The sequence below is a fragment of the Dermacentor andersoni genome, chromosome 7 (assembly GCF_023375885.2).
Source record: "Dermacentor andersoni chromosome 7, qqDerAnde1_hic_scaffold, whole genome shotgun sequence".
Classification (NCBI taxonomy): Eukaryota; Metazoa; Arthropoda; class Arachnida; order Ixodida; family Ixodidae; genus Dermacentor; species Dermacentor andersoni.
The window spans coordinates 126,045,831-126,067,896 of NC_092820.1; the positions used below are offsets into that span (position 1 = coordinate 126,045,831).

A 22,066-nucleotide genomic window follows, 5' to 3' on the forward strand; every position below is an offset into this window, starting at 1 on the left:
AAGTTGACCCTAAACTTAAGTGCACGATAGTCATTGCTTTGAGCCTCGATTGAAATACGACCTCCGTGGCCGGGGTCGAACCCCCGACCTTGTGCTCGGCAGCGCAACGCCACCGCCACTAAACTACCGCAGCGGGCGTAAAAGATATTAGACAGTTTTATTTGGGCGTCCGCAACCGCGCACGTACGCAGCACGCGAGGTAGTGCGCGCTTAGCGAAGCGTGAGCCCATGATACGGCAATAGTTGGCCAGACGCAAAAGGTGATAAGGGGATTGCTCATTTGCGCGCGCAAGAACCAGTAGTGTGCTACTCAGCGCTGCCATATGCCCTTCTGAAACTGTGTAGCCACTCTCAGCTGCCACGAAGTCAAACCACAAGCCGGAGTGGTATCATCGGCAAGAGCAATATAAAAAAAATGTGCTCTCGTGGACACGCGAGAATGTCCCACAAAGGACCCTGAGCCCGCAGCGGACGCTACGCAGCTTTTGCAAAGCTGCGGGCGCACGTAACACACCGTGCGTGCTCCTGCGTACTGCACATGCGCATTAACACCTCCGCGAGTTTGTTGCACACACAGAGCTGCTGCGGAGGCCCAATTGTCTATTGTCGCGTTGCAGTGACCGTCACAAACACCGTAGCAAAACTGTGAATTACGAAACTAACTTTTTACTCGGCAAACTTGTGTCCACAAATGCTAGTGGCACTCGAAGCCCAACGATATAGCGGCGAGCACAGTCGGCGATGCTCTAGATCTGATCAGCAGGTCAAGCACGTCGGCTTTCATACATCGCGCGTCGAAGGTTCTAGCATGTGGTAGTGTAATCGCTGGTGCCCGTGTGGTTTCCAGAAACTACCACACAATTGGTGTAGCGCATGGAATCTGATAATACAAAGTTCAGCGAAGACATACACAGCATGTAGAACGAACGACAGTATTCGCCTAAGTTCTAACTCATGCAGGCGCTTCATGCACTGAGCGATAACGTGTAACATTTGTTAGCTGTTCAACACCAGTGATCGGAGAAAGATAAACAAGCAAACGTTTCAATACCATCCTCTTAAGAAACACCGTTCCGACACTGCAATAAGCACGAAAGTGAAAACAAAGCATCGTATGTTAAAGAAAGAACTGCAGCAAAGAAACAACGACCTTAAGTTCGTGAACGGGCATAGAAAGGGTTAAGACGCACCACGTGGACGACTTCAGGTCATGCGCAGCACCGCTGTGATGGTGAAGTGCCGTCGGGTACGACGTCATAGTCCAGTGCGCCGATAGGTAGGATTATATTGAAAGGTCTGAAATAGCGTCGTAACAGTTTCTCGCTATGTCCTCGTCGGCGTATCGGGGTCCAAACCCGAACACGGCCGGCGGACTGGTATATTCCCCGTCGCCTCGTCCAAAATTGTATTGTCGGCTGTCGGTCCTCCGCTGGTTCTTGATGGACATTCGGACGAGTGGTTGGGCTCCTTCGGTGCGCTGGAGATAGGCGACGACGTCTGGATTCTCTTCCTCGGTGACATGTAGCAGAATGGCGTCGACAGCCGCCGTCGAGTTCATGCCGTCAACCAACTTGAACAGAGTGATCTGCTTTGTTTCTTTCAACGCCATAGTAAAAATGAAGTTCACAGGTGGCAGGATGGCATCCCACGTCTTCCACTCGACGGTGACGTACGTTGCAAGCATGTCGACTAGGGTCTTGTTTAGCGGCGGATACCAGGTGGGTCTTCATCCCCGAGAATCGGGAAACGATGACGAAGCCGGGCATCGTTATGATGAAAAAAAAAAGGTGGAAAAATTGTATTCACTTCATTCGTACATGGTTGTTACTCTTATCCGAGTCTAGAGCGGTTCTGATTAACGCGGGGGCCAGGACAGCCTTAAATAATCCTTTGCGGTCTAGTGGTCGTCGCTGTCTTCTTGGGGAGCTCGTGGAAGTATTAGTGCTTTTATCAGGTTCTGTCGGCGACGTGTTCCTGCCCTTCGGTATGTCTTTTCTTCGTCCTTCTCTACGTGCCAGCTAGGGGAATCAAAGGGGTGACGCTGTTTCGGAGTAGAGGGCAACTATGTCGACGTGGAGAGGCCCGTTTGACCGCTTCTCGCACTTGACACGTCGATGTCCAGGCATATCGTAGCAGCCTTTTTTAGGACGAGGCAAGTCATCTTGTCGTGGAAACGAATGCACGAATGGCTCTCACACTTGACAGGTTGGTCATAACAGCCCATCCGCCGCCACAGGAGGTGTCAATAGGGATGCAGTATTCAAGAACCCTGAATAGACCGGTTGACCCCGTGCCTCTGCTTTGTTTCGCCGATCGTTCCGAGGTCTGCCAGGTGGTACCTTGTGGTAATAAACCACACGAAGCCCAAGGCACAACTAACAGAGAGCACTTAACTAACTACGAGAACTGCCAAGTTCATCGTTCACCCTAACCTGCAGCCCGTGTTCGAGATTCCTGAAAACTAACAAAGGAGAAAACCAGACTTCAGTGCGCATTTTCGACCAGCCTAAAGCCTAACGTTCCTATGTTTCATTTTTCTTAGAAAGCCACGGTTGTAGGAAGATTGAGAACGTAGTGAAACTCAGCAATAATTAGGTTATCGTTGATATGAAGTGCTGTGCCACACGTGTCAAACATGATTCGTTCTCTTATGTTACGTCATAGGCAAGCTGCCTGTATATAAAGTTTGCTGACACTGAAACAAAGCAGGGTGGTACGTTGCTCTTGGGTCGTCTCCGTCACTCTGCCGCCCCCTACAACAGTGGCGACGAGGATGGGATATCAGACCTTCACCAAAGATAAGCAAAGCCATACTGAGTGCGCACGCTGCGGAAACTACGATCACGAAGCAAGCGACTGTCCGCACAAGAAGGAGCAGTGTTTTCACTGTCGGAAGACTGGTCATTTCGCAAGAAAATGCCGCTCCCAATCGGGGCTCCGGGCTGGTCGTAGGCGCGGTGGCGTCGATAACGCAGTTCATTATGAGAGCGCTGTATCCGAAACGGAGCAAGGCGATATTTTGTCAGTCTTCACATTGCAGGAATCACAGGAAAAGAAATGTTTGCTCCAGGCATTCCGCAGAGTTATCCGCTCGGGTGGCGTGCCCTTGAACATGATTATTGACCCGGGATCACCGTTTTCTATCATTCTGCAGGAGGTGTATCTAGAGCACCGTCTGAGTTGACCACGCTTATCGAAATGCAAACACACGCTCAGCTGTTACTTCGGCAAGCTACTCATTGTCGGTGAACTGCACCTTGAAGCCCATTTTGCGGGGAAGACTGTACCTGCCGCACTGATAGTTATAGGCTGTTCGGGTCCCAGCCTTTGCGGGAGAGACTTAATCCAAGCGTTCTCGCTTTTGCCGTCCGGGTTTCTCGCTTTGGTTCAGTCGACGTCAGCAGATCCCGACGGCCTCAGGACCGAGTTTTCTGCCCTTTTTGAGCCAGGACTTGGATACATTCAGCTGCCGCTTGTGAAATTCCACATTCGAGAAGGCGCCCAACCAAAGTTCCACAAGGCGCGGTCAATCCCTTATGCTCTTCGTGAAAATGTGGAAACTGAGCTGGACCGTTTAGTAGAGCAAGGCATATTATCGCCCATAGCACATTCTGAGTGGGCGGCGCCAATCGTACCAGTACTGAAGAAAGACGGATCCTTTCGCATCTGCGGCGATTTCAAAACCACAATCAATGCTACATGCATAATTGAGCAGTACCCTTTACCAAACATTGAAGACATTTTCGCGTTACTACGTGGGGGATCATTTTTCACAACACTAGGCCTTAAGGATGCATATAACCAACTAACTCCCTTTGGATGAGGAGGCGTGGAAGTTGGCAGTGATAAACACTGACAAGGGGTTGTTCTGCTATAACCGTCTTCCGTTTGGAGTTGCGTCGGCTCCCGCGATTTTTCAGCGGCGCGTGGAAACGGTCCTGGTCGGTCTTCCAGCCGTGCAGGTGTATTTGGACGATGTATTGATAGCGGAACGTCAAGACGGTAATGGCTCAGTGCTTCGGGACGTTTTGCGCAGGCTTCAAGAAAATGGTATCAAGCTGAAGGCCGAAAAATGCCATTTTCGCAAAGACTAAATCGTCTACCTGGGCCATAGCATTGACAAAGACGGTTTGCATCCGCTTGACAAGAACCTAGCAGCAATACGCAACTCGCCATGGCCTACGAATGTGAGCGAACTGCGCTAGTTTTTGGGTCTGTTGACTTACTATCACCGGTTCTTGCCACACATGTGAACGATGCTGGCCCCGTTTTATCTTCTGCTTGAAGAAGAGCATAAATGGCACTGGGGAACGGCGCAGGAAAATTCATATCTCGAGGCTAAACAAACACTTCTGAGTTCGCCTGTTCTGACGTATTTTGATCCCAACCAACCAGTGCGCTTGGAATGCAATGCGCCACCTTCGGGTTTAGGTGCCGTAATCTCGCACTGATTTGGGACATTGGATAAGGCCATTGCCTTCCGTTCACGCACGTTAACACACGCCGAAAAGAATTATTCTCAGCTCGAGAGGGAAGCGCTCGCACTGGTATTCGGAGTAACAAAGTTTCGAGACTACCTGCTGGGCCGCGAGGTTGTATTGGTCACGGACCACCAACCACTGGTGGGACTTCTACGAGAAGATCGACCTGTTCCACCAATGGCGTCGGCACGTATTCAGCGATGGGCTCTGTTTATAAGCCAATATAGCTACCGCATAGAGTACAAGGCTGGCAAGGAAAACGCCAACGCGGACGCACTCAGCCGCTTGCCCGTGCCGATAACAGATGCATGTCGATCGGGCACCTTACCAGAATACGTGCTGTCTTCAGAGACCCTTGATAGCTCGTTCGTGCTAGCGGATGCCATACGGCCGCTGACGAACGGAGATGAAAACCTTAGGGTTGTGCAGCACTTTGTACTGAATGGATGGCCTAAACGCTTGTCACCGTGTCACAATTACCTTCAACCTTATTTTTGCAGAAGACTGGAGCTGTCAAGCGTACAAGGCCTGCTCTACTGGGGTCATCGCATCGTCGTACCCCGCAAAGCGCGAGTCTCCATGCTCTCTGAGCTACATCGGTCACCCCAGGGTGCATCTGCCATGAAAATACTGGCTCGGACGCTGTTCTGGTGGCTAGGGTTGGATGGTGAGATTGAAAGCCTTGCACGTTCGTGCATCTCATGTGTACAAGCTCAGCCAATGCCTCGTCGACAGGTTCCTATCTGTTGGCCAGGAACGGGAACCAAATGGTCAAGGCTTCGCATTGATTATGCCGGACCAATAGAGGGACGCATGCTGTTGATAGTCGTCGACTCGCATACTAAATGGATCGAGGCACTTCTCGTCTGGTCGGCGACCACAGAAGTCCCAATCGCGTGGCTTCGAGAATTGTTTGCTTGTTTTGGCTTGCCGCAAACAGTTGTATCAGATAACGGGCCTCATTTTGCAAGTCAGCAGTTCTCCCAGTTCATGACTGTCAATAACACAACTGATCTACGTAGTGCGCCGCACCACCCACAATCTAATGGTCTGGCAGAGCGCGTGGTCCGCACAATAAAGCACGGCCTTCTTAAGCACTCGATGGTGAACGATATCGAAACAACACTAGCGCGAGTGCTGCTAGGCTATCGACGTACCCCACTACCATGCGGCAAGTCTCCTTCGGAGGTGCTGCTGAACTACCAAATTCGTTCGCGCTTGGATACTTGCATCCCTTCTCCACCTCGAAGTCACTCGCAGCCTCCCAGATTCCAGTCCGGCGACCAGGTGCGGGTGCGCAACTTTGGCCAAGGGAAGCGTTGGCGTCCAGGCATCGTCAAGAGTACAGGGGGTTCACGACTGGTAACGGTCGACACTCCAGATGGCCTAGCCAGGCGTCACTTCGACCAAACTTTTCGTCGCGTGCCTGTGTCACCCGTGACCCCAAAAGCGGAGGCTCCTGACTCACTTCAACCCAGCTCGGTCAACAAGAATCGGCCCACGTCAACGCCAGAAGGCCGGTGCAGCCTGGCAACTTCGACAACACCTCCAACGTCCATCCCAGCCGAACAGGCTCTCTGTCCCCCAAGTCCGCCGGTCTTACGGAGGTCTACCCGACAACGAAGACCCGTGCGAAGACTGCAGTTTTAAAAGAAAGGGAGAAGTGATATGAAGTGCTGTGCCACACGTGTCAAACATGATTCGTTCTGTTATGTTACGTCATCGGCAAGCAGCCTATATTTAAAGTTTGCTGTCCCTGAAATAAAGCAGTGTGGTACGTTGCTCTTCGGTCGTCTCCGTCACTCTGTCACCCGCTACAACAATCATAAATTCGAAACGGACAAACAAGACGCCTTCGAAGAAAAGCGAAGGACGAGAAGGGGCCCTTTACAACAAACCCGTAACTTGTAGATTCGTTTAATTCGACAATTATTACTTCTTAATGCGCATTTCATTGGATCGTTATCTGAAGACCTTCGGGCCTCGCAGAAGGCAACAAAGGGCGCCATGCATAAGTTGCCCTCTGTCATCTGCCAATTTGTGTGCCCGCGAATTGCTTGGGACAAGCGAAGGGCTCTTTCTACACGTATAAGGGCGTAAAAAAGTTTAGTGTGAATATACCTCATTTCAGTTGTAGTGTACGTGATTTCCTTGTGCTAGTTGCTTTTTCCAATTATGCCAAGCGAAGACTAAGCAGAAGAAAAGATTGCCTTGAGGGCAAACCACGACAAGGAAACAGGGCCCGCAAGTAAACAACTCCTTTTCAAACGCCATGGGCTATTGGCACTGGCTGCCACGACCTTTTCCGTATGCCATTCGCTATCGTGAGCAACTGATTTCCGAACTACGGTAACAGTACGAAAGCACGTCATGGGACAAGGAAACAAGGGATGAGGACAGGTGCTGTTCCCTTTTCCTGCGTCCTGCTTTCACGTCGTCATTCCTTTACAGGGAACTATTATCTAGCCCAATGTATCTATCTTCTGAAGTGCACCAGAACCGGCTGTGCGAAGATTACCCTCTATGATAAAAAATTTCTTAGCACGGTCCAGTGTTGTGAGCCAATGGTGTCGACTGAAGAAATGCTTGCGTTGGAGCACCTATGTTCTGAGTACAATCTCATATTTTCTTGCGTTCGCATTAGAACGATCATGCGAAAGGAAACCCGGCGACGTCCGTCGGTTACGTCATGGCTTCGGAGAATAGAAGGGTAGTGTGTGAGGTCACAAGTAAAGAGGAGGAATAAATGGGGCAGGCGAGCCAATCAGAGCAGAGTAGCAACCTTCTGGGCCAACCAGAGCTGACAAGGTGATGAATACGACAACATGGCGTAATTTGCCAATATATATTATTGCACCCCAGTATGAGAGTGCATAAAAACGATTTGGACCAGCCATCGAAAATTTTTTTATAAGGAACTTCACCCGACGTTGTCCGCGTTATCACGGCAGAATCTCCAGCCTTTCGTTGCACTTAAAGGATGAGCCCCACAAGAATTTGTTGTAGGTCAGTTTAGGTAATAACATTATAATCACACTTTCAGTGAAAAAAGCCTAGTACATTTTCAACCCTGCACGCAAGACATGAAAGCAGCAACGGTGTTCGTATTTCGTCTGTAGTTACAGTGACGGGCACCCAAAACACACCGAGCTGTGTCTAACGAGAAGAATACATGCTCCACCCCAATACACGGAAGAGTGATGACGTGAAGGAAGCCCGCAGTAGGTCCACCGGCGTCCCACTGGCTAGTCGCTCGAGCACCTTGTGGGCGAGAAACCGAGCGATCACGCGACGGCAACGAGCGATCCGGTCGCCCGACGGCCTATTTCGTCGCTAGTCGTCGTCGCATGCTAAAACGGGGTTTGAGCACGTGTCTTCTTTGCGGGTCGCATCTGCCAAGAGGGACTTATCAGACGATTGCCTTAACGCATAGAAGCTCTCATTTTCACATTAAGTGTCCATACATTGCAACGTTGGAGAGTGTTAGAACGTGCGCTCTGACCTGGTGACGCTGCTTTCGTGGTCGGAGGTGGGGCGGGACGTGAGGGGGGGCCAGAACCGCCGCCAACGCTGCCACCGGTGTTGCCGGCACTGCCGCCTTCGGCCTCCCCGCCGGTTGGCTCCACTGAAATTGAAACAAGCGAAAGAGGAGAGTAGATCGATTGGCGCGGTGTTTCACGGACCACCGCGGGTAATTTGAACCACCAGGGGTTCCATAACGTGTGTGCGAAATTCATTATATGACCGTTGTCACGTATCACATCGTCGATATGCAGCCGGAATCGAACGCGCTGCATAGTGCTCGCACATAACACTACACACGCGCTCGCACAGAAGCATAATCTGTGCATCAGCTGCCAGCGAAGCGCGTGCCGCAGGACGTGAGAATTGACAGAAAAGAAGTTTAAGTTGATCATAAATTTTTAGTGTTTCGCATGAAAGTAAAAATAAAGCTCTATTAAGTTTTAGCTGTCATTGAGTGTAAAACGTCGGTAGCATGCCAAAATACATCCCGGTTAAATAGACACACTATGGTTAATTTCTACGAAGCAGGTAGTGAGAACAGAGTAATTGAAATAAGTTGTGCTCGTTTGTCTACAATCTTCAGTTATCATTTATGTACAGCTTCACCCCTTACGTAAATGTAGGCAGACAGATATAATTGAGTGAGCCAATTGGTCTTAATAGTGTGTTTTAGTTGAGCCTCCTTACGATGCCCTCCGCTCAGAGTTGCCCCGCTAAGCCACAGCGTAGCGCAGCGAACCTTTCCCGGTTGCAGCATCCTCTGGCCAAATTCAGGGTAATGAAAAAAAAAAAATAAAAACATCGATTGATCGCTTTTATAAAGAAAAATTTATGTATATATAATTTATTGTCCATTAACTATCTAAACCTGCGCTTGTAATGCGTTACTGGTTGTGATGACCCACTTATGGGGCCAAAGGTTCGTGTACTCAAATGTTTTGACGGTTCCCTTAGGCGGAGCCTCCGAGAACCCAATTGAGGACAAAGCCGTTGGTTTGGGCACACACACAAAGACGTTTAATCAAACTAAAGAGGCAAAAAGCAAATAGCAGGAAACAGAAAGCATGCATAAAATGAACACTCAAGCGGACATTGCGGTAAGGAACACACATAGGGCTTTAGCGAGGGCACGAGCGCGGGGACGCGTCGCAGTCTCGACGCGGCAACGCGGTGAGAAGGTGGCAGAAGGAGTGGCGCCGGTCTCACCAAAGGTCGCGGCGTAAGCTGACCGACCGGGCGCCGGGAGCGCGCCAGCTCTGGCGAGGCGAGGTAACGCTGGCGGCTGGGTGGCAGGAGTGGACGGCGGCGGCGTTCTGGCCGGGCAGACAGCTCGGGCCCGTAGCCCGACTGCTCCCCTCTCGCCCACGGCGCGGAAGCTCGAACGCCGGCCTCGGGCAGCAGGCGGCACGGCAGACGGGGGTGGCGTTCTGGCCGGGCAGCTGGCGTAGAACTCGGGCCCGAAGCCCGACTGTTCTCGTCCTGCCCACTGGCGCAGAAGCTCACCGGCGTTGAGGAGCTGACGGCACGCTCGGGTAGACGGGCGACGCACAGGCACAGGTTGGCAGGAGGCCCCGGGCGGGTGAAGTCCTGGTGGGCTCGGGTCCGGAACCCGACGGCCCGTCTTTAACGCCCGCTCCGGTGGTTGACCTCCTCCTGCCGTCGTTTCCTGGGACTCTCCTGGCGTCTCCCCGGCGTCTCCCTGCGTGTCCTCTTGCGTGTCGCCCCCTTCTGCCAGCGCACCACGCTTTTTCTTGTGGTCTGGCCGATTTGGCATTCTCGGATTCGCTGCCCGACGCCCCGTGGTACTTTCTAATTGGTTGCTTTTTTCTTTTTGTTGTCTTTCCTGCGCCGCGCGTTCTCGTGCCGGACGCTCTTCGTCGTCGTTGTTTTCCTTCTTCCACCTCGGCGCGCGTGCACTCAGTGTCGTCTGCTCTTGACCGTCGCGATCACCGCACTATGTCGCGCACCACACATCACACTGGTCCATTCCATCCAGTGGAAAATAAAGCCTCGTCTTGGGGAACGCCATGTGATAGCTAGCGAGGTTGCTTTTGCATCCAATCCAATCCTTTCCGACGCCAGCGCTAGCCAACGCGTTGCGCATCCCGCTCCGCTCAGTCAGCTTGTAAGCGAAGCGGCTAAGTGGAGGGCACATGCGCATTCGTGCTTCCGCTCCGCTCAGCTGCTGAGCGGAGCGTAAGAAACGCCAAACTAAAACACTCTAATATCTGCAATACGGTACAGCTGCTGACCGGTGCAATCAATGCCATTGAGGCTATGCGGTGAACTTCGGTTAACACGAACCCGGTTAAGCACAATCTTTGCACATAAGGACCGCCGTGTGAACACTTGTTTGGTTCCTCATAGGAACAGCGCGAAAGTAATGACACGCTTTGCAGTAGCTCCGTGGCAATGGCGTTGCGCGGCTGATCTCGAGGTCGCGGGTTCGAACGCGGCCGCGGCAGCCGCTTTCCGATGGGGTCAAAATGTCGTTAGGTGCACTTTGAGGAACCCCGGGTGGTAACAAAATTTTCTGTATTACCACAATACTGCGTGCCGCCTAATCAAATCATGGTTTGGGGAAAGAAATCCTTGGAATTTAAAATACTTCTTTATGCTCGGAGCGCACAATTAATACATAAACTATATGGCATGGTACGCGAAATCACCAAATTTAGTACCAAATTTTCAGCGCACAGCTTTAAGAAGGTTGACCCCTTCCATACTAGGGCGTTTTGGGTCCGATACAGGAAAACTGCTAAAAACGGCACTGCTGTATGTATGGGCGAACTTTAGAGCGCAGTTCATAAAGGGCAACTCCGGCGATTTTTCGATGTTAACGGGTGTCGATGAAATTCACTCGGTACGTTCCTCTGAACTCTTCCGACACATCCTCAAAAAAAAGCAGTTCTGAGAGTTGCACAGATATTTTACAAATAAATTTAAATATTTGCCTCGAACACCCTACCCTGCTCTCTCCTTAATTATAAGCCACGTTGTGTATGACGTCAGGAGTGCTCCATGCAGAGCATGCCGGGATTATGCAGACGACAGTCAGGAGAGTGTCGAGGAATCGACGATCGTGACCTGGTGCATGGCGTGAGAAGTTGCTCTCGTGAGAAGTTGCGTTCCCGTTAGACGCAGGCTGCACGAACTTCAGCCCTCGCCGAGCGCACACAGTTTGAGCCGATGCCCATCGCATTCAGCCGAGGTTAAGCCTTTACGTCAGTCGCTTAGTTCATGCGTCTACTGCTGGCGGATCTGAGCGACTTACATGAAGCTAATTTAGCCATCAGGATGAAGAAAATTCCTTCTGTAGTTCAGTTTTCACTCTACGGATTTAAGTTAAACCATCCCTCGTTTCGTAAACGAACACAGAGAAAGCGAGAAGTGACGACACCGAGCAGTATCGACAGCGGTACGTTGCCATTTTCGACGGAAAGCTGCCCGCCGCCCTCACGGGCACATCCCTAAATTAAGTGCGACTACGAACGTGAGATTATTTTTGCTTATTGTCATGCAGACTCATTATTTAGCTTCTGAGTTGCACTGCTTCTCTCGTATGCCAAATGGGCAGCAAGCGTGGGCACCTCGATACAGCAGCGTAAACAAGCGCCTCATTGAGCTATCAACGGTGTCTGTACTGGCATCGGCGTCTCGGCGAGAAAACTACGCGTTCTCTAAATGAACGATCATACGCGCTCAAATCCTCATCTATGTCCACTTTACGGAACATTTTGTGTACATAAAGGGAATAGAAAGAATGATAAGTAGGCAGCATAACAACGCTCCCGTAGTACGGCCTGACGCTCGCCGTTTATGGAGATGTGTGGTCGCTCATATCAGTGTGATTCAGAGTGATGCAACGGTGCTTACATGCACAAAATTTGCCTGTTTTCATATGTTCTGACATTAATTGATGTCACCGCTGAGCGGCTAGCCTTTTATGTCTACCCAACGAGGAGTGATCGCTGTACCTGCTCATGTAAACAAATGCACCATTCGGTGCTTTGGATTGTAAGCGGCGTTCTTGCGGTATACAAATGCAGAGTCATGCTCCACATCTTACAGTGAGCATGCGAAGCGCTTCCTGAGAAGGGGTAAAGCCCCTAAAATAGCAAGCAGCACGTATAAAATCAGTGGTTAGGGCTAGCCCTCGTCTTCATGTTGCAGCACGAGATGTAGCGCATGGGCGCCGACTCTCGATGTGGCGGGTCGAATGCGAACAGCGATTGGTGGCTATTAAATTCATCAGAATCATAACTGTCAATATTTGACAGATCGGAAGAGCTCATGTAGCTGACATTGTCACCCGAAGGTCCGGCGCGGTCAAGATTCAACGAGCGTCTGCTCTTCGCTGCCAGCGGACGAGACCGGCAAGCCTTGAGCACCTTTCCCCGTGGGGACACTCCTGATGTCAGACGAAGATATTCGCTGGGGTGCTTGGTCAGATTTCGGTTACGTTATAGCGCTTTTTTTTGCTTATTTAAATTATTTTCCGGTTTGCGTAACAATTCTATCAGACGCGTGATGGGGGGATATCGGGAACCTAAATATTTCATTACCTTGACATGTTCGAAAAATCACCCGGGGCTGCACTTTAAGCGCCCTTTTTGCGGTGAGCCTCATCGGCGACACGAACGGGCACAGCCAAAGATGAAAGCGAACGCGGAGCGCAGCGGGAGATGAAAAACGCGAGGAGTTAAGAGGAGAGGATGGTGCGCCGCAATCATGAGGCGGAAACCGGAAGAGACTATGTCAAGGGTGAGGAGGAAAGTGGAGAGCCGGCGCGGTCCAGAATTAGGCATGCGGCCGGCACGGAAACAAAGCGCTGGCGTGAGTTTCGGACACACTGCGCATGCGCTACTTCGCCTGCAGCGCCGACGCCGCTGGAGAATGCGCTGCACGCGAGCAAGCCGTTCCAGTGCTCATCCTTTCTTTCTGAACAATGGCCGACGCAAGCGGTGTCAATGCTTTGTCAGCTGCTGCTACTGAAGGACCACTCTCGGGCATTCAGAATAAAATTATTTGCCATATTACATCGCGAACTTAATACATATAAACGGCAGCGCTCGAAATTCGAAATAGAGAGTATCGAAATCGTGTGTGAAAGTAATTGCATGATTTGCACTTTTTACGTCATAATCATTTGTAAGAGAAGATATATGCATACGCAATAAAAAGCCTAATCTTCCCTATCATTGCAGTGTTGTTTTCATATTTGCTTGTCGCATGCATTTTTTTGTTAGAAATTGCAACCCATGCGGTGGCCCACCCCTAGTCATGACTCATATCTTGTTCACCAAGTCACTCAAACTTCGTTTTAACTGGCGTTAACACGGTTATAATATTCTGCGTAATCTTGAAGAAACGTTGCAATATGACGAAATAAATCTTTGCATGGAGTAATAGGCTCACCACAATAAAGCTTGACTTCACAGATTCCAACGTCCGCGCTGGATCTGCATAATTTTTGTGTTTCATTTCAATTGGTGCATTTTTGTAGGTGTCTAAACCATGCTGTCACGAATGTAATAACTGGAACTGAAAGGGCTAACGACCACCCTTCGATCAAATGAAAGAAAGCTGTTACACTCACCAGCTGAACTTCCTGAAAATCCAAGAAAATAGACCAATCCTATCAGAAGCAGCAGGAGCACAAGTCCAATTATATAGTACATCGTCTTGGAATCATCCTTTCCCTCAGCGCCACCAGTTCTGCGGGGAAAAAGAAAAGAAATTGTCGGACACTAATCCATGTGAGGGTCATTGGTGAGCGAGTTGTTAAGCACCATGGCAACGGGTATCGCAAAATGAAACACGCACACTCCGGATTGCAATTGTTGAGAATACTTTTATTCGAGAACATTAATTTCTGCTTTGTGACAACTACAGGACACACTTACTTGTTCATTCTTAACCATTTTATCGATATTCTTAGACAACGTTAGCTCAATGCATGTCGATTCACTGCGGTTGTACCGTCGATTCGTGTAACAGGAAACTCCAGATTCCATAAGAGTTTGCTGCATCCGAAGGGTTGGTGTGCCTACTTGGGTGGGCCGATCCTGTAGATAGTTCACTCTGCTTGCTAGAGACAGCACTAGCAGGCACATCGACCCACACACTCGGAAAAGGAGGCTGTGCTGAGGTACCGTTCATTGTTTTACTGCCCGATTCCGTCGAGAACAGAGTCATTGCTACAGGTTTTGCGTTATGAGGTTGTGGACCCTCTGCTAGTTCTTCGCCTTTCGACCATCTCCACTTTTTCGATCTTTTCTCCATTCAGTTTCACGTACTCGGATATAGATGGTGACAGTGGTCGGTTTTTTCTTCTGATAACGATGGCGATGACGCGGAAAATTTCGATCAACGTAGCACTACCAGCTTCGCTTCATATGTGTAAATACGTGGCCTCAGGGACAGGACATGGCCGATTTCTCTATCCTTAATTGTGCCGGTGCAGCCTCTTCCTGCTACATCTAAACGAATTTCGCAACATACGAAGGAAACAAGAATGCAAGTTTTCTTGCACTACATTGAGCTGCTACGCATGCCTTAGTAAGGCGAAAGCCTTAAGTGGCTGATAGCCCCGACGAGGTAGAAAATGCGGCGTGCGGTGCAGAAAGTCGCGTGAGCTCATCTCGCGCAGACACGTGCTCGTGCCACTGCTCGCGTCTTCGTCTACCTTCCACAGATGGCTCCGATGCCGCTGTTCATATAAAACTAAGCCAAAATTATGACAGAGTTCATTCAGGCACTCGAACCCACGACCTTGCGTGGGCGTCGAACCCTCGAGCTTATGTGGAAGTCGAAGCCATGACGTTTGGTGTTAAAGCGAATTTATTCAGGCAGAGCTACTTAAGGCACTCGAACCCACGACCTTCGTTGGGAGTTGCAGCCTCTAGCTATGGCGCTAGTCGAACCCATGCACTTTGACGTTATTAGGGTGACGTTAATTGAGCTACAGGTAATTCAATTATCGTCTATTCGGGCGATCGAACCCCCGACCTTTAGTGGGAGAAAACAATAAGGAACAACTCATCCGAATGAAAATGCCAAGCAATTTAACGAATGTCTCTTGAGCGCGCAGGCTTTCGCGTTCGCCACTTTTAGCTTGCCGAAGTGACTGTTTAAAAGAGCGAAGATCGATACTTCTATGAAACATCGACGTGTATTGAAGACTAGGCCTTCTTAGGCGACTTCAGTCGGGTTTATCCTGCCTGAAATTTGGGTACCTATACCTGAAGTCTTCGTAAAAAGTGGTCCCTTCGCTCCTCCAGAGAACGACAGAGAGTCGAGCTATTAAAATGTGGGTCTCAGCTAGCCATGGAGCGAGAATCGGTCGTGCCGTGGGTAAAATTGCCTGTACTTGCGTTACGCGCCAATGCAGGCGAAAATTACCTACTGTGCACCACAGACTTCTTGATCACCGGAATCGGCGCGCCTGCTCTCTTGGCCAGAAAAACAAAAACAGGAACATAGAAAGAAAGTCGCGTCAACCAAAGTCGATACTAAAGAAGACAACGCTGGCTTACAAGCGCGTAAAGAAAAAGGAATGATAGGACTACACAGGAATAACGGAAACCGACGGGTCCGGAAAAGAATTAGCGCCTGATAATGGAACGAAGTAAACAATGCCGTTAATAAAAGAAAAATTATCATGCAGCTGCGCAACCTTGGATAATCTCCAATGTCCCACAATTTCAGCGGATTTAGATACAGTATACCATGCACAATTTCAGCGCATTTAGATACAGTAGAAGTACGAAGTAAATAATGCCAATAATGAAAAAAAAAGTTATCATACAGCTGCGCAACCATGGATAATCTCTGTCCCAGAATTTCAGCGCATTTAGATACAGTATACCATGCACGTCGGCTCTCCCTTTCACGTCGACATTTCTTACTACGCCTTTTCTATTTCCCATACGCAGCCACATACGCGCGCGCTAGGGAATGCTGGGTTGTGCGTAGAGGGGCTGGCACCGCAGATTGACGAAGGGCTCCGAGAAGGCGTCACTCGGGGCCGGCGGCCTCGACGACGAATGCTGTACGGCTGCTGCGCGCCCATCGAATGGTTCGTCGCCAGGCAATGAAAACGATAGCGTTACTTCTTGCGTCATGGCTTCAAGCTTGTCCGTGTTCTCCTTTCGCAGGGTATATAGTATGCAGAGAGAGCCGCTGTGTGGTTTCCGCAACAGCAAAAAATGTCCATCCAGAGCCTTCGAGACTTGCGCATTTAGGTAAAATCTAAAGTGCAGCCGAAGAAAAGCTTTTATATTAAAAAAGCATGTACAGAGACACTTACGACACCTTACCTGTAAAAGTCAGAAATTCCTGAACGCGTTCAATTTATGAGCTCGTAACGTGGCGCCACCTCTTTCCCCATTGCTGCTCCGCCCCGAGCCCACTGAAGAAAGCAGTGGGCCACACCTTGAGTCAGCCAGAACCATGGAACCGCAGCGCAGTCGCAGAAGCGAGCTCGTGTCGCACCCCAGAGACCCAGGTACGTTCGGTTCCCACCGAGACCGAAATGTACCAAATTTTATTTTCAAATTAATTACTTTGTTTAAAGCAACCTTCCTAATAGATATGACGTCCATCCGAGCATTCTTTCACATGCTTTAAATGCGAACCGTTTCTTGGCGAACATTTGCCACTTTGACAGTACATATCTATCGTCTTCATGCTCTCATGCTCGTTAATTTAACTTGGTAAGTACCAAAATTGGCATAGTATAACAAGGGTGTATGAGGAACATAATTGGTCGGTCATGACATGAATAACCGGTCATGACATATGATATTTGCGTCATGTAAGGCATGAAACAGCCGCCTAGTCTTAGTGTTGTTATGTTCGTTTCGTTAACTTAGTAGGTACGAAAACTGGTACAGCATGACGACAGTGTACGGCGCACGTAAATCATAGGTCATCACATGAATTTCATGACCCGTGTGTCATGTAGGTCACGAAACAGCCTCCTACGCCTTGGTGCGCTCATTTTCGTTTCGTAAACTTGGTATTTACCAAAACTGGGGTAATATGACAAGAGTGTATGACGAACATAAATCATAGCTCATGACATGATTATGAAATGTGGGTCATGAAAGGGCCGCCGACGACTTGGTGCTCTCATGGTCGTTTCGTTAATTTGGTATGCACCGCAATTGGTATAGCATGACAAGAGTGTATGATGAACGTAAATGATAGGTCATGACATGCATGTCATGTAGGTCCTGAAACAGCCGCACGTCTTGATAGGTACCGAAAGCAAAAAACACAGTGGGCCACGCCTTCAGTCAGCCAGAACCATGAAGCCGCCGCGCAGTCGCGGAAGCGACTGCGCTGCCATGATTATGCCTTGCCATGATTATGAGGACATGTGTGTCATGCAGGTCATAAAAGAGCCGGCCACGTCTTGGTATGTAGCAAAATTGTCATGGTATGGCAAGAGTGTACGATCAACATAAATGACAGGTAATCACATCAAATATCTCGACATGCGTGCCATGTATGCCATTAAAACCCACTTGAGTCTTGGTGATCTCATAGTCGAATACCAGTTATCCGAAGGGTGTGGGATCTGCTGCCATTTTTTACCGTTGCGCCATCGGTCATTTTTGGTATTATATTTCGATTACGCAGACGGCTACGGATTTGCGTCTGATGCGGTATATAATGTCTTCGTTTTAAAAATTTATATGTTTGATTGACTCAAGAATTTTTTTTTTACTTTAGTTATCCGAAAGCGTCGCACACCACAACATTATGCTTTAATGAGCATCGTCATCAAATTTTTATGTCCACTGCAGGAGACGACGGCCTCTGCGAGCAATCTCCCATTAAACTTGTCTTGCACAATGTGATTCCACCTTAAGCCTACAAATTACTTAGTTTTATCGCACCACTAGATTCTCTGCCATCCTCGACTACAACTCTTGTCCTTCGGTACCCATTGTGTGAATCTAATAGATCATCGGCTATCTGCTCTATGCATTACACCGCCTGCGCAAGCGCATTTTGAAAGTGATGCTTCGTTTACGAGCTCTCGCGGATTTTGGTGGCCGTGGCTGCTGGTTGGCTGGGTTATGCTGCTGAGTTTTTTTTCCGAATAGTTCATATCCCCCCCCCCCCCCCAAAAAAAAAAAAACGATGACACCTAAGCACTTCTTACGAGTTGTGAATGCGCAAGCATTAATGTCCCACTGAATGGTCCTCCGAGTAATTAGTTCCTTGCGGGCAAATGAACGCGTTCAGATGCTTGGCCAATGCCTCCTAAATAGAAAAAAGGCGGTGTACTTCGATCCGCCACGTCATGCTACCTTGCCCGACTCCCATGGTATTTATTGATGACGCTCACGAGGGAACCGCGGTAATTTTGACGTCACCGCCTTCCTCACGCCGGGCTTGGCAATGTAAATTTCGGTGCAAGTAGCTTGATGTCATGAAGCAGAGTTAGTTAGTTTAGCCCAGTGAGTAAAACACTCGGCTTCTGAGCATGTAGGTTCGAAATTCACTGCTGTGAACGTTTATTCTTCCGAAATTATTCAGTTTTTTTGTACATCATCTCAGGATAGCGATTATCGAGGCGAATTTTAACGCAAGCGAAAGCTTGCTTTGACAAGGAACGTGCGGACAACACTGGCTTCGAAGTGCCAGGGTGACGTGGCGTCGTGGCGATGCCCTTTCCCCTCATGCAGTTTCCTTTCTCTCGCTCTGTTCCCTCGAGGCGCGTTCGTGACGTGGCGTCGGAGCCGATGGGTAGCTCCGCTGCTACAGATGCCGCCGACGGTTTCGATCAATACGCCATTTGACGGTTTCGCGCCAGAACAATAAAACAGTGGGTCAAGTGCCCGAACGCTAAGACAAACGGTCGGCTTATCTTAGATCACGTGCAGCAGACCGATGCCCTAACTTTTAGCCCACAGTCGCACGATACTTCTGTGCAGCCAACGCCAACTAGCTCTCGGACATCATCGCACGTTGAATTGTGATGACTTACCATACTATGGGCACGTATCGACAATGCGGGAAGGGCCAAGAAGTGGGTGGTGCACTTACAGATACATAAGAATAAATACAATCCAAAATACGAGTGTTGAATTGCGTAGCGCGGGTTCGAGAGAGCGCACGCGCGCACGCCTATCTCCATTACGGCAACGACGCACGAATAAAAACGGGTACATTTTTAGCGTTTCCTCAACCGGCTCTTGAAAATATCTTCTCTCTTGGTCTTACTATCAACTAGAACACCGGCTAACCCCGTTCGCTCTCTGATCCACATCGCTCTCTTCATGTCTTTTCTTTTTTTTTTAACAATAAGCCTAACACTTGCTCCATGGCTGTTTGCACGGTGCTTATTTTTTGTTCGCAAACTACCCTAACCTCGAAGTTTCTGCCCCATATGCTGGCACTGGTTTAATGCAACGCGTGTGTTTTTCTCCTTGCAAGAATAGCGTTATTAGGTCAATCATTATTTAGTATGTCTGCGGTATGTAGTCCGACCTAATTTGATTCCTCTGTGAACTTCCTTCTCATAATCTGCTGCGAGTAATTAACTTCTAAACGTATTCCTACACAGACTTTGGAGGCTGACTTCCAATCACGAATTCATGCTCTTTTTTCAAGGCTATTGAATACTACAGTTGTTTTCTGCATAATAGTATTTAACCCTGCTCTTAGGCTTTCTCAGCTATGAAATATTTGTTGCAAGTCATCAGTAGCATTGCTGAATAAGAGAATACCATCTGCAAAGCGCAGGTTGCCAGGATGTTCGCCGTTAATTCTCACTCTTAATCGTTCCCAATCTGACGTCTTGAATACTTCTTCCATGCGCGCAGGTAATGGAATTGGAAAGGTTGAGTCTCCTTGCCTGACTATTTTCTTCATCAATAATTTCTCGCTTGTGGAGAATTAGTGTACCTGTAAAGCCTTTACATGTATTTATAAGATATTAACGTATGATTTGGCTACTTCTTCAATACGCAATACCTCGATGATTGCTGGTATCTGTACTGAATCAGGTGCTTTTTCGTAATCTATGTAAAGCCATATAGCGCCGACTGTGGATTGGTTTGGACTACAGTAATCTTGAAGGCCAATGGCGAAATAACATGTCGCTATTGAATTGTTCGCTTCGTTCACGATTCTAATGCTCATGTTTGCCGCAGTAAATATTACCTAGAAGAAAGTGCGCGTTAGAATTGTGCAAATAGGACTAATTTTTAGCTATCAGCTATAATGCAATAGTTGCAGTAACGACACAGCACTATTGGTTTCTGCTAGGGCCCGTTCTTTCATGGCACGTGCCGGATTGCTTATTCGTAATGTTGATGACGTCTACCATTACGGCACGCTCAGAAAGGAACCTGCAGGATAGGTGGTCTCCATGTACCGGCCCCAACGATGGCTCTAAGTGAAAAGTTCGAAACTCTAAGGCGCCTCTTTCGTGCCCTGCAATCAAGTGAAGCGATTTGCAGGAGCCGGAAACACTTATGGTGGTCATGTTTTGAACTACACTGATTCGTTCCACTGCTATATATATATACATGTGTGTGTGTGTGTGTGTGTGTGTGCGTGTGTGCGTGTGTGCGTGTGTGCGTGCGCGCGCGTGTGTGTGTGTGTGTGTGTGTGTGTGTGTGTGTGTGTGTGTGTGTGTGTGTGTGTGTGTGTGTGTGTGTGTGTGTGTGTGTGTGTGTGTGTGTGTGTGTGTGTGTGTGTGTGTGTGTGTGTGTGTTGGCTCTCACAGCGTTACACGTATATATATCATATGGAGAGTAAAGTTCTGCGTGTGTCATTATGTACCACTAATCACTACTAAAGTAAATTGATGCAATATGTCCTTGAGAATTCCTTTAGTCGGATAGGCTTTTAGTGTAGACCCTACCTAATGATGAGCTGGCAGCTGCGCTTTAACACAAGGTAGACACCGCTGCACTTGTGATAATGATAATTCAACATAAAGTAGCGCCTATTCGATTTTCGAATTCGTGCCTAATTCCAGGTATGTAATTAGCAACATGTACTCACTCTACGCTTACTAGTTGTCCTTAGTAGCATCTGGCTGTCCTTTTGTGTTTTTTTTTTACGAAGGGTAAGTACGCGGGAACAACACGTAAACACGTATTGTATTGTATTGTATTGTATTGTATTGTATTGTATTGTATTGTATTGGGTTTTATGGCGCATAAGCAACTAAGGCTATCATGCGCCAAACACATGGTATAATTTATTTTAAAAATTGGGTATCCTCAGCGAAGGTCCTTGTCCGGACAAGGACTCTGAGGAGCCCAACAAACCAAATGAAGACCTCAGCCTTCTTCTCAGGACTGAGAAAATGGGTGAAGTGCATCATAAGATGCGTGAAAAAACTGGGTAATGATTTTTAGAATTAGTAGTTCTGTGATATATTATATTTCTTTTAGGATCGCTGCGTCTTTCAAAAAACTAAAAACAGATGAAGTTCCTACAAGTGGGTTATCTCCTAAAAGTAGACTGGGATGGAAGGGAATGCGCTCATTGTAAAATACAGTAAAATATTTTTTCCTTAGCCGTTCGAGTTGTGTGCACGAGAATAAAATGTGATTTATAATGAGTTCATCTCCACATTTCTCAAATAAGGGTTTGTCTTGTTTTGTCAGTAGAAAGTTGTGTTAGGTGTGTGTGTCCGATGCGCAGGGGGCATAAAATTACTAAAATTACGTAAAATTACGTAAACACATATAAAGAGCAGATGCTGTTCGTAAGATATATGCACACACAACTCGGCTAAAGTGACATCGTGGTGAAGCAGCACGGTAGTACTTACTGCAACTTTTTGTCTTTTTTTTAATGCTGCGCCACCGCTTGGGTGCGGGCGACAATGGAATTAACGAAAGAAAAGGTACCCACAGGAAAACGTAAACGAAGTAAAAGCAAGGTATCACTTACTCGGACGCGCCTTGAAAAAGAGCGAAGATGATTTTAGCTCGCTTGGCACCGCATATGTTTGCGACAGAAAAACAAAAAAACACAAAAATGGCCGTGTGCCATGCATTGAGTGCGTGCACGGTCAAAAC

General features: G+C 48.5%; 1 protein-coding gene across 2 annotated transcripts in view; it reads right to left on the bottom strand.

Moving 5' to 3' along the window:
• Positions 1 to 22,066, bottom strand: part of LOC129385626 (uncharacterized) — a 53,737-nt gene that overhangs the window by 31,205 nt on the left and 466 nt on the right. Inside the window, exons 2-3 of one of the 2 annotated variants that reach the window (XM_055072451.1) lie at positions 13,606 to 13,724; positions 7,984 to 8,106 (exon numbers count right to left, since the gene is read on the bottom strand). In XM_055072451.1, the coding sequence (XP_054928426.1) occupies positions 7,984 to 8,106; positions 13,606 to 13,687 (205 nt within the window). In that variant the 5' untranslated portion in view covers positions 13,688 to 13,724. Of the gene's footprint in view, positions 1 to 7,983; positions 8,284 to 13,605; positions 13,725 to 22,066 lie in introns of those variants that run through there. The other variant, XM_055072450.2, reaches the window with a different exon arrangement.